Genomic DNA, 12,875 nt, shown 5'->3' on the forward strand with positions numbered 1-12,875 from the left:
GTGGGTGAAGCAGAACGAGAGGGCCGGAGCCACGACGCGGGCCGGTGGTGAGGGTGACGCGAGGGGGTTCCGCGCTCTCGAGCGGCCTGTGACGCGGGGTCATCGGTCAGTTACTACCAGGCAGCACAGCGTCACCTGTTGCCGGGTCAGCCGGGGGGAAGGGAGGGACGACGGGGACGAGCGCGCGCGCGCGGCGGTTTTGACGTTTTTGCTGAGGTGGTGAACTGACGATGGGTTTCGGTTGGCGTTGGCGATCCCTCGCGCGCGTCCCGCCAGCGCTGCTCGCGTCGTCGGGGGGCGTTGCTAGTGCCTAGTGGAACCCGGGCACGCGGGTCTTCAACGATCGTCCGCGTGCGGCCCGGGTCAGTTACGGGGCAGCACGGCGTCACCTGCCGGGTCGCCGCGGGGGGAGGGACGACGGGGACGCGCGCGCGAGCCCGGCGGTTTTGACGTTTTTGCTGAGGTGATGAGCTCATGATGGGTTTCGGTTGGCGATCCCTCGCGCGCCAGCGCTTCTCGCGTCGGGGGCGTTTTCTACTTGCTACTGCCTACTGGAACCGGGGCACGCGCGTCTTCAACGATCGCGTCGCGCGCTCCCCGAGCCCCGGCCCGTAGAGCCCCGCGCCGCTACAGCACCGCGCGGCGCGCGACCCGCTTCAATCGGGAAGCCGAATCCTGGCCCCGGCGATGAGGGGTACTCGACCAAGTCGACCAGACCACGCGCGCACTCAAGGAGCAGGAAACGTTACTTTGCTCGGTTCATCAGCGCTGTCGCACGAGCACAACGATCCATCCCCAAACCTCGGTACGCCTCCTCCTGCGTGGTGTCCACGTCTCGGATCGATGGTTCGTCGTGACATCCTGATCAAAGGACAAGGCTATCCCTAGTGTGACATTTTGAGTCTCGCGTGTCCCATCGTATTTGGTCGCGCAGGCCAGTCTGAGCACTTTTTCTCATGAATTATTATGATGTTAAGTTATTTTACCCTGTTTCGAAGTGGAATGATACGCTACACAGGATCAATTTGGACCCTACGGCATAACCCAGGTACATTTGTTCCGCGAGAAGCTAAAAACTCAAACAAATAGTCTCGTGCAGTTTTCAGAAAGCTAGAAGTACAGAAAAGTTGAAAAATTTTAAGCTTTTTTTTTACTTTTTGAACCCATAAAGCTAACACATCTTCTACAAGCTTGGCATTTGCAAAAACATTTGACCCACCCATTATAAACAAAATGAAAAAACAAGCCCAACCAAAAACCTCTTTCCCAAATCATCGATGCGCCAGCTCACCTTCCTCCTCTTAAAACCAGTCTCAATGCACAGTTTTGTTGCACCATTACCAATATTGATAATTTGATAATTGTGCCTGCTAGGTTTCATTGGGATGAAACTCCCCTTTCTCTCTTCATACGATTGCTGATGTGACATTAAATTTAATGTTCATTAAATTCCTATGCAATTTTTATGAAACCTCCCAATTTAACTGGTCTAAGACCATTCTCAGTGGAGTTTCATGAGCAATAAATGAGCTGCCATGTAGATAATTTTGATGACATTGCACACTATTTATGAAGTGAGAGAAGAAACAAGTTTCATGAAGATGAAACTATGCGTACACGGTTTCCAACACAACTTATGTCTTGCATGTAGTTTTGAAAACAACAAAAGATGAAACAATACATTGTGTGATCTATTTCATCCACGAATAAAATACTTTCTTGCTTATGTGAGTCTTGGAAACCTAAATATAAATCACTTATACCGAGAATGGCGAGAATGATCTCACCGAAATGAATGGACCAACTTTTAATTCCTGACGCTGCGTCTCTCCTGCTCATCATCACTCCCAATACCCTCTTCAATCCCGCTTGCGTCTCGCCGGCTTCCAAATCTTGTGTACCAAATAGATCAGCAATCTAATTCGATGGTTTTACTACAAGAAAAGGAAGAAGAAAAAAAAAAGGATTTGTAGGCTTTCCTGGGCCACTTTCGGCCACTTGGGCCGAACAGAAGGGTGGTGATTCGAGAAGACACGGACACCGCCGTGTGTACCTGGACGGAATTGCAGGTTCAGACGCGTTAGCAGCGTCGAGCGAGCGCGAGGTGCCTCGCTCATCTTGCTCTAATCGTGTGTGAGAATGCGGCCAGCATTCTCTCCGTTTGCAGATGGCAGTGGCGGAGCTTCAACTGAAACTGAGAGGGAACCAATCTAACTTGATTTGCTAACAGAGGGGGCCACATTAGGAATTCCTAAGCACTAAACCTGGCAGATGACCTGCTTGTTGCTGACATTGGGCGGCCTTGCCGACCTCGCGTGCTGGAAGACTGGGAGTTTTTTAGATCGACATGCCAAGGAGACTGGAGGTTTTGCCTCCTCATCCGATCGGGATGGTGACTTGTTTTGCTCTGGCTGACAAACGGTCCGGCTGCGCCAAATCCTAAACGGAAAATGCAGCCTTGAGTGGCGAGGGAGCCAACAAAATTCTCTACAATTTGATGATTCTCTACTGAGCCTTTGCTCAGTCATGCTCTGCCTTAAGGAAATGCCACCGTAAAACAAAACGGGCAATGTGAAAGGGAACAATCCTCCTATTTTGATCTTTCAACGTTTTCAGTACAGAATAGATACATACAATCCTGAATACATATTGATGCAAATGTTGCGAGTGGCGCAGAAAGGGTAACAAAAAATGAAGAACACTCGTGCAGAAGAAGCCCAACGAGGCACAGGAAAAGAACGACAACAAGACTGCCTAGTTGTACACCATGTACTTGGGCGTCGCACTGAACTTTTGGTAACCCTTGATGACCTTGTTTACGGCATCCAAGAAATCCTTCTCGGTGACGGTCTTCCTGCGCGCGCGGATGGCGTACATGCCGGCCTCTGTGCACACGCTCCTGATGTCGGCACCTGTTGCAGGACACATTGTTTGCTACATCAGTAACAGTTTTCTTTCTTCACCACAAACGGGCATGACACTAGCAAAATGATAAGAACTCAAGAAAGAAGGCCCTTACCAGTGGAGTTGGGGCAGAGGCGAGCAAGAAGCTCAAAGCGGATGTCCCGCTCGCAGTTCATGGTGCGGGTGTGGATTTTGAAGATCTGGGTACGGCCCTCAAGATCCGGCAAGCCGAACTCAACCTTCCTATCCAGCCTCCCTGGACGCAGAAGAGCAGGGTCCAATGTGTCCGGCCTGTTGGTAGCCATGAGCACCTTGATGTTTCCCCTAGCATCAAACCCATCTAGCTGGTTCACGATCTCGAGCATAGTGCGCTGAACCTCATTGTCACCACCAACACCGTCATCAAAGCGCGCACCACCAATGGCATCAACCTCGTCGAAGAAGACGATGCATGCCTTCTTTGACCGGGCCATCTGGAAAAGCTCACGGACCATGCGAGCACCTTCACCAACATACTTCTGAACCAGCTCACTGCCTATCACACGGATGAAGCAAGCGTCTGTGCGGTTGGCTACAGCTCTAGCAAGAAGGGTCTTCCCGGTTCCAGGAGGACCGTAGCAGAGGACTCCCTTGGGAGGATCGATACCAAGCTTGACAAACTTTTCAGGGTGGAGCATAGGAAGCTCAACAACCTCCCGCATCTTCTCAATCTGTTCCTTGCAACCACCGACGTCATTGTATGTGACATCAGGTTTTTCTTCAACCGTCATCATCGTTACACTTGGATCAATTTTGGGTGGCAAAGGAATTTGAATCTGGTACTTGTTCCGATCAACTCTGTAATAATAAACAGGATGGAATCAGCACAATTTAATTAACTGTAAATGCTTTAATTGAATCAGTAACATACTGTGCGGTGGTGCAACTATGAAACTACTTGCTGATATCATGCGTACATAAACAGTTTGATACTGGAGCAAATTTGCTAGAGTTAAGCTTTGATGTCTGAGTACATTGTGCAGCTACCAGATTAATGAAAACATAAATGCTCTAGCTTGCAATTTCTTCCTGGGAACTTCCTCAATCAACAAAATGTCATGAAATCAAACTAGCCTTATGAATGGAATATAGCCACATTATATACATGTCATTTCTATTTTATTATGATGTTCCATATTACACCAAGCTGTAGAACAAACCATTTGATGGATCTTGCTGTGACTAAGTGAGAATAACTTTGGAAAAGGTTCGAACATCATGGTAAATCCTGATCACTAAAGTTCCACTTAAAATTATCCAAAACAATTATCCACATTCACTGTATATATCATTGTCACTTTACAGATAGCAGTTTAAACCAATGCCATTATCAGGACATATAACTAAATAGAAGAAATTTTTTAAATGCAAATAAAGATGGTAGAACACTAAGAAGAGAACCAGGGACCTACCCAACTCGCATGCCTTCCTCGATATCAGTTGGTGAAACTTTGTCTCCCAATCCAACCACAAACTACATACCAAAAGAGAACATCGTAAACAATCAGGATTGAGCCTCCAGAAGATATGGTCAGTTTGGCACAATAAGATCACGCCATACCTTTGCAATTTGTTTCACGTTTATGACATATTTGGCATCATCAGTATTAGGACTGATGATTTTTGTGCACCTGGCAACCTTCATACAAAAACAAAATTATTGTTAGAACAGCACCGATAAAGCATAAAAGCAGGGCACACTGTAACGACTAATCACTGTGCATTCCCATGCCAACAATACAAGGATTACGTGAAGGTCATGGCAATTTACCTGCAACGGTTGCTCCTCCTGCATCATCTGCTTGTCTGATACAAGATCCCATTGGCTTGGTGGAGCCAATCCAGTATCTGACTCCTTGATGCCTGGAGAGTTACAGTTTAGAATCCAGATCAATATGATGCACTAATGTGACTGCACTAGCTTTTACGTATTCATAGTTGATAAAAATTGCTCAGAACTGGGACAGGTGATCTGCATGTTTTTGTCAATGAACTTGAAATACAAGCAGCACATACATCCCTACATCTACAACAAAAATATCTAAACAATAACTTACCACAAAGGTCATTGATCTTTTTTGCCATCTCCTTTATCTCCTTCTCGACCTTCTTGATGCTGGTCGAGTACGGCCCGAGACCCTATTGGACAACAGAGCATCGAAAAAATTAGACTCAGCTAGGTCTAGCCAAATTGACGCATTGGGATTCAACAGACAGTGCATCTCTATAATATAACCAACCAAACTTCTCGAAGCGAAATAAGCAAACAGGTTTAGTGCACTGAGAACAAATGAATAACCCAAATTTCCCAACGCACAATCATAAAAAAGCACTTCTTTTTTCGCAGCAAGTGGCCGATAGCCCGATACTTTCCCCAAAGTGTGTCGAAGGGAACGGGCAACCGGAAACCCTAGATCTACGCCCCGCACGAATCTACTACTGGAAAACACGAACCCTAGCCGCGAACCAACGCAGATCGACAAGAACGACAGAGGGAAGAGACGCCGGAGATCGATCCGGTCCGGGGGCACTCACGTAGGTCTTGAGGAGGGCGATGTCGTCCTCGTCGAGCGGGCGCGGGTTCTTCTCGTTGAGCACGTCATCATCGGGCTCCGGCGCCATAGCTTCGGAGCTGGCTCTTCTCCGGTGACGGCTGGAGTACCTCGCGGTGGTCTTGGACTAGGGTGTTCCGTCGAGCTCGTGCGCTGCGAGCCTGCGACCCGATTTATTACTCTGTTTCACCGGTTCGTGGCCGAGCCGTCCTCCGTTTCCTTTCCTCCTCGGCAAGCCTTGGGAAACCATCCGGGCCGCCGCTTAGGCAGGCCGTGGGTCCAATCGCGTGCAGCCCAAGCCCAAGCGTGTGTTATTCGGGCTAAATGACTCGTAAAACTCGGCCCAAGTAGCTTTTTTCTTTTACTCTGCCAGCCCAGATTATCGTTTTGGGCGTATCTCCTTTTTAATATTTCCTCATATGTGCTTAATACAAATATACAATAAGTTTTTTTGACTACAGTTCATGAGTTTTTACTGTTCATGATTTGGTTCATCAGTTTCTACTGTTTATGAAAACACATTCACCTTATCTTACTGTCAGTTGTCAATCTTTTTCTTCATATTTTATATGCCATCATGATTCATGAATTTAGCAGACCACCACAAATAACCCTTTATACGTAATCTAAATAAGTGGAACAATGCCCTGAGCTAGTAGAATCAGTTGTATTTGATTTCTGGAAGGAAGAAAACGTTCCAGAAGGATTACAGAGGAACCACCGATTTGATTTGCATGTACGGTGGTTGAGCCTTGTCGTCAGGCTGTTTCACCGTCCGTACTGCACAACTCTCGTTGGACGTCAGGATCCGGAAAGGTCAGAACTATGTCCATGGATGAAAATCAATCCTCGGTAGCGTAGTACTGCGGGGCTAGCTCAGCTAGCCACAATGGGTCGATCCGGGTCAGGTTTTTGACGTAATTCTGCGTCGTCCGGACCAGCTCGTTGAAGATGACACAGTCCGGCTTGGTCCGGAATAGCACTGATGAAGGATGGATCTGAACGCTCTGGCCTGTTGCAAGAGCCCTGCCAAGTGCCAGACGACAGATGAGAACGCAAGATTGAGGACCAAAATATGCATCATTCTGTAGCTTTGGTTGATATGATCAAGTGCAGATTAGCTCGTGGCAGAAGTTTAGGATCATGATGCAGGGAAAGATGGTAGCAGTGACTTGCATGGATTGAAAATATGAGGATGGAAAACTACCTGTATGATCCATCTGGCTGTCGCATTGCTGCATTCAAGAAGAAGGCAGCCGTGAGGCATCTCCGAAACAAAGCCATGTCATCTCCACATGATGACAGGTTGAGCCCCATTTGTTGGACATGGCCCTGAATTTGACTGCAATAAACAGAAAATTGCTAATGTCAACTTGCAGCATGGTCAGGAAATCCTGAAGCGGACAGGCTTCCATGTTTTTTTAACATAATTTAGTACACCAAGTTTTTAATTCAAACAGATAGAACCTGTACAAGTATCGCGAAACAGATGGAGCAGAAACTAGAAACTAACCTGTGAACATCAAGAGCATGTTTTAGAGAGCGGTTGTTGATAAAGTTTTCCTTGCACCATCTGTTCAAAGCCTTTTCCATTGTTCTCTCTTTGGCATTTGCATTTTTGCTCTTCTCCAAGCATTCTGCAGCTGCTCGATAGACATTCACCAAGGTGATATGGTCTCCTTCCGAGCTTTCAAAACCCTTCCTAGCAGCTCTTGCCTAAACAACCATACCATCAGCTTTCAAATTAGTATGTTATAAAACTTAACATTGAATTCACTTCTAACTTCTTATAACCTTTTGACATAAATATAAACAGCAGCCAGTAATTAAAACAGATACCTCTTCTAACTTCTCGCGTGGGCAGAAAAAAATTGATTCCACTGAAAGCATAGATACAACAATCAGCATTTCTTCCAAGCACTTGAATTCACTTGACACTATTAATGCCTTGGAGTACATTGGATCTAAAGGCAGCCTAGCCATCTGATGGCCAACTGGGTCTGACAGTTTATAATCATCGGTCAGAGCCCCTAGTAAGATTAACTGCTCCAATGATTTCAAAATAGCAGTCCTGTAGTAGGTTGGGCACCAATAAGCAGAAACTCAGCATTGATATTAAGCAACACAAGCTATTTAACTAATAATAATGGATATTGCTGAGAGCTTCTAGAAAACTTTTCTTTAGTTAAGCTGGTAAAGCGTAGATCATATAGTTCATAAACAAGTCCAGTTCAGGGGGGGTTTATTTACCTATAATGCCAAAGCGGGGTACATGTGACAAGCACTAAAATACATCAAATATAATAACATATATTGCATTGTCTCATCACAGATATTAATTTTCTAACTAAAGAACAATAGCACAAATTGAACGGAGAATGATTCTGAGAATATTCTTCAACATAGAAGCAGGCTAAGAAAATTCACCTTGATGGTTTCTCCATAAAATCAAAACCTATGATATCATCAATTCCAAGGGCCTTGAGTTGCAGAACAACGTTTGAGAGGTTACACCGCTTGATCTCAGGAATAGTAGAGTCCACCAGCTTATCAAATTCACTTTCTTGGAACAATCGGAAGCACTTTCCAGGCCCCTCACGTCCAGCACGACCACTGAGCATAGAATGGTAACATCAGAAAAAAGAACAAAACTAAAAACAGGCCATAAGCCTTATTATTTAGTAGAACCATGTGCACCAGATATAAGCAGCAAGATGCTAAACAGTCAATCATCACATGGGGATTTATTCTACCGCACCCTGTGACATAGGATTAATTAAACAGTAAACCATGCCAACATGCTGACAAAGCACTTCTTTAAGTATATGGACAACAAAGAACCAAAACCGGGGGGAAAACAGAAAGGGAGAAATATACCACATGAACTCTTCATTATCCCAAATATTAGGCATGAAAAGTGAAACAAGAATGATAGAATCTACCTCCTTTGAAGAGCCTGCGCTTTCGAGACTGGGATGATGATTAATGATTCCATTCCAGTCACAGGATTGTAAGCACGAGCTTTTACCATCCCAGGATCAATAACATATTTGATGCCAGTTATTGTTACAGAAGTCTCAGCAATATTGGTTGCTAGAACTACCTAGCATACGCAAATAAGCAAACAGTAAAACTTTACTTAGCAGAGTCTGGTGCGGGACTTTCAAGGGTAAGCGAAACACCGAAATGACTACAAAGGAAAAAGAAAAATTACTGAACGAGCAAAACAATAGAAATTAGAACATGCAACCAGAAGGTTTGTCTTTATTAAAAGCAATTCTTGTAGGAAACACCAAATAGCCTAAGACTGGGGTAAAAAACGTCATCCGCACCTGAGGATATGACCTTCAGTTCGTAGTGATTTTAAGGTGTGCTCTTTTCTCTTTTAGGGGCAGGCAAAGTGATCGAATGAAAGTTAATACATTTCCCTTTTAGTTCCTCTTGATTAGAGCAATGTTTACCAAGAGAACCAACAATAGCAAGATAGATTCTGTATTCCACCTTATAATGGTATTATTTGACAAAAGGTCACATAGATAGTATAGCAGTATCATGTTAGAATCAAAGGAAGCTTGCATACATTTTTGGACATATTTGAAACATGTTCAAACCTTTGTTCAAATCCTGCAGGGAATTTTCAGACAGACTATCAACATACAGGTGTTACAAATTCAATTTTTTCCACATATCTAGATGAAACTAATTAACTGTAGAGAGATGACAAGATTTTCCTTAAGATCCATGTAGCAAGAAAGTTTCATCAACTAGGGAAACAAACAATACTAAACGCATGCAAACAAATAAATTATGCTACGTTATTCATAAAGAATTGGTTGAGTAATCCATGATATGCAAAAAGGGAAATGAAGGTATACAACTGATGTTCTTTGAGAAGGATCCTACTGAAACATGATAAATTCAGAACCATCAGTAACCAATTGTTGTCTACCTTGCGGGTTCCAGCTGGTGCTGACTTAAAAGCATTCATTTGCTGCTCCGACGGGAGAGATGAGTAAATAGGTGTAGTCCATATCTTACTACTTTCTGGTGGAAGTAAACGAGCACGCTCATAAATAAGTCTCTCTAGTGATTCAATCTCCTCTTGGCCAGTTAGAAATGCGAGAATGTCTCCAGGCCCTTCCTCCAAATGAATCTAAAAAAACAAAACAGAGATCCAAAAATGAAGTTTATACAGAAAGAGGTTCTGCTGTGTGTTCGAGGGACAAAAAACTTTCTAAAGCAAAATTTCCTTTCTGAAGTCCCATTTATGTTATATTTCAATTTTCTTCCTTTGTCACTAAACTAACTAGCAACTACATGTTGCATGCAAACAAAAGTCTTGCTTACCTGAAAGATAGTAACTAGAGTGGCATCAAGATAATCCGGCTCAGGCTGATACGTATATAGTATGTCGACAGGATGCTGCCGACCTTGAATATGTACAGCTTTAGCACCACCAAAATAATCAGAAAAACACTTGGCATCCAAACTAGCAGACATAATTATCAACTTCAGAGGAGCACATCTTGTTTCCTGGCATGCCTTCTGAGTTAAATTTTGAGAATGGCCCCATATGTCAGGCAAAGTCTTCCCATTCTTACTGGCATTGGCTCGGGAATGTTGCACTTTTTTCAACAAACCCAGTAATACATCAGTATGGACAGTCCTTTCATGAGCCTCATCAACCACTATAACACTATATTTAGACAAAAGTGGATCCAAAAGTGCTTCCCTGGAAATCCAAAGCAATGTTTCAATTAGAAAACAGAATGTCACACATCAACTAGATGGGAAATTTGCCAAACATATATGTTAGTAGGTAAAATGATATGGTATAGTCGAATGGAAAATTCATCTTAGAAGATTCAAACTAAAATATCTCGCACAAAAATATTCCACACAAGTAACATTATACAGGCGAAGAAGTCAAGCCTAATTGGTTACAAAAAGTGCAATGTAGTTACACAACAGCAATACAAAAGGTAAGCAATCGACGAATTCCACCCTTATGCTGAACAATCTCTATGCAGGTATAGGGACGTCTGCCATCACAGAAGATAAAAATAGAAGAGATGCCTTAAAGTATATAAAAAGAGACATGTAATATTTACAAGAAAGAAAATGGAAGTGTGCATCAATGCCTTCTATTCTGCAGTACATCAACTCATATGACTTGACTGCTTTAAGAAACACGACCATAATGCTGGAAAGAGAACTTAAATGATCCACATCAGAGTGGATCAAAAGACTAACTTACATCCCAACAATAAACCACATGGTTATCAAATAATCAACAATGCAGTACATAAACATTTACCTCAGAAGCAAACCATCAGTCATGTATTTAATCCTTGTTGCATTGGATGTGGAATCATCAAATCTGATAGAGTATCCAACCTTTTTGCCCAGCTGATCGTTACATTCCTCAGCTACACGCTTCGCTACTGTCACTGCTGCAACTCTTCGAGGCTGAGTGATGCCAATGACTTTACCATTTTGACAAAATCCACCATCGTATAAAAATTGTGGCAGCTCTGCATGACAATAAAAAAAGTCTTTAAAGAATCAAAGTAGAATAAAAGACTGATCAGAAAAAAATACATAGTGTGATATGTTTCTGTAACTGCAGATGAAAGATATATTTATGTAAGCAAACCAATTCCATAATATGCTAGATTTTTGTCAAAAAATCCATACAAGGTTAAGAATAACTTTCCTAAAAAAGCAATCCCACTTACCACAACACTACTATGAGATCGCACACGAAATATCTCATTTCACTTCTGCAATGGACCTTTTCGTTAGTTCTGTAGACTGACTGAATCCAAATGTTTCCAAATCCACAAACACAAGCAATCCACAGCACCACTTTCTCTAATTTATGCCCAACACAGTTACATTTGGATCAGAGCCTATCCACACTAACAATCAAAAGCATAGGAAAGACACAGGCTTTTAACAACAATTTGATCCAAACAACAATTGCAAAAAAGAGGAGAAATCATCAGAAACAAACTTACGAGTAGTCTTGCCACTCCCAGTCTCACCAACTATGATCAGTGTATCGTTCTTCCTGACCTCGTCAACTAGCCTCTTCTCCACTGAACCAATAACAGACAACAATTTTCAGCTCCCCGAGCTAACACCCCCCAAAAATAATGAGAGTGAACAGGTATCTAAAGCTCGGCAGGCAAACCTGACGCAATGGGGAGCGACTTCCGCTGCTGCCGAATCTCCTGCCTCCGCCTGCACAAGCCAACCAAAAGCAAAGGCTCAATCCCCAGGCCAACGAATGAAACAATCGGGACAAAATGGCGTCGAGGAGGCAAAGAGCTGGCACCTCTGGTACGGCTGCTGCTTGTGCGGGGAGGCACCCGCATAGAAGGACGGCATCTCGGACGCCGCCTTCGACCCCCGCGCTCTAAACCCTGCCACGGCGGCGGAAGGGGGGACCCACGATTCGCCGGAACCCGCGCGCCCGCAGCGGAGGGTGAGGGGAGGCGGGAGGGTTTAGAGTTGGGGGTAGGGTTTTTGGTGTCGCTGGGCTGCGGTCGTCGGGTTCCCCTGCCGCACCAACGAGGCAGACCTTCGCTTCGACGAGCAAGGCTGCCGTATCCTAGAGCGCCGCCGCCGCCGCCGCCGCCGCTTGATTGCTCGAAGAAACGCAGCTTCCGTTTCGTCGGGTCTGACGAGGGCGAACCGGTCGGGGCGTCGGGCGCGCCTGAATTCGTCCGCGGGTAACGGCCCACTCGATTCCCTGGGTTTCGGAACGCCCATTCGTCCGCGGGGAACGGCCCACTCGATTCCCTGGGCTGCGTCGCCCCCCTATGTGTGAAATCGGCTACTCAGCTCTTTTAGCCTAGCCGGGAGAACCATCCTAAAAATAATATCCTCTATAAGAGAAGTGATTGTTCAATCTTATCATAGATTATATTCTACTAAATTAGCAATAGGAACTTATGGTGAAAAAAATTTAAAATATAATTGAAAAACAAGAACTTTCGTCGCAAGAAGTGGACACACAAGAAATTGATAATATCCCTGAGAGAAGAATATTACATCAACAAACCTTCAATTCTAGTGTCCATAGTGAAAGGGACTCTAGCCTGGTGATTAGAGCATCTGAGTAGTACCCAGCAAGTATGGATTTGACTCCTCGTGGGAGCGAATTAAACGGGTCTGAAATAAAAAATTATATGAGTTCGGTCAAAAAAAAATTCTAGTGTCCATATCGCGTAATAAAGGACATGTAGCATTTTTTCACTTGGTTGTTTGATATAATAAGGAAACAAAGTTCCAAATAAATCTATTTTACTAGTTTCTTGTTCCTTGAAGAGGTTGATTTTTGAAGAATTTTGTAACTCCATCCAAACCCCTCTA

The 12,875-nt window shown here is 44.1% G+C and overlaps 2 protein-coding genes across 3 annotated transcripts; both read right to left on the reverse strand.

The window, feature by feature from the left end:
• Nucleotides 1-2,572: 2,572 nt before the first annotated feature.
• On the reverse strand, nucleotides 2,573-5,690 carry LOC101753104 (26S proteasome regulatory subunit 7A). The gene is made up of 7 exons (XM_004964540.4): nucleotides 5,479-5,690; nucleotides 5,001-5,082; nucleotides 4,715-4,806; nucleotides 4,505-4,582; nucleotides 4,356-4,417; nucleotides 3,020-3,741; nucleotides 2,573-2,912 (listed from the first exon to the last, which is right to left on the reverse strand). Exons 1-7 carry the CDS (start codon nucleotides 5,563-5,565, stop codon nucleotides 2,755-2,757), a joined length of 1,281 nt encoding a protein of 426 aa, XP_004964597.1. The 5' UTR covers nucleotides 5,566-5,690; the 3' UTR covers nucleotides 2,573-2,754.
• Nucleotides 5,691-6,040: 350 nt separating this feature from the next.
• On the reverse strand, nucleotides 6,041-12,179 carry LOC101752692 (pre-mRNA-splicing factor ATP-dependent RNA helicase DEAH10). Of its 2 annotated transcripts, none has more exons than XM_004964539.4 (12): nucleotides 11,836-12,179; nucleotides 11,692-11,741; nucleotides 11,516-11,596; nucleotides 10,813-11,029; nucleotides 9,843-10,227; nucleotides 9,445-9,648; nucleotides 8,438-8,598; nucleotides 7,923-8,108; nucleotides 7,335-7,566; nucleotides 7,009-7,211; nucleotides 6,703-6,837; nucleotides 6,041-6,521 (listed from the first exon to the last, which is right to left on the reverse strand). In XM_004964539.4, exons 1-12 carry the CDS (start codon nucleotides 11,886-11,888, stop codon nucleotides 6,338-6,340), a joined length of 2,091 nt encoding a protein of 696 aa, XP_004964596.1. In that variant the 5' UTR covers nucleotides 11,889-12,179; the 3' UTR covers nucleotides 6,041-6,337. The 2 variants fall into 2 exon arrangements, with proteins under 2 accessions (XP_004964596.1, XP_022681602.1); XM_022825867.1 differs by lacking the exon at nucleotides 11,836-12,179 and adding an exon at nucleotides 11,234-11,416 and having other exon boundaries at nucleotides 11,692-11,743.
• Nucleotides 12,180-12,875: the final 696 nt, after the last annotated feature.

This window comes from Setaria italica, chromosome IV, assembly GCF_000263155.2.
Source record: "Setaria italica strain Yugu1 chromosome IV, Setaria_italica_v2.0, whole genome shotgun sequence".
Lineage (NCBI taxonomy): Eukaryota > Viridiplantae > Streptophyta > Magnoliopsida > Poales > Poaceae > Setaria > Setaria italica.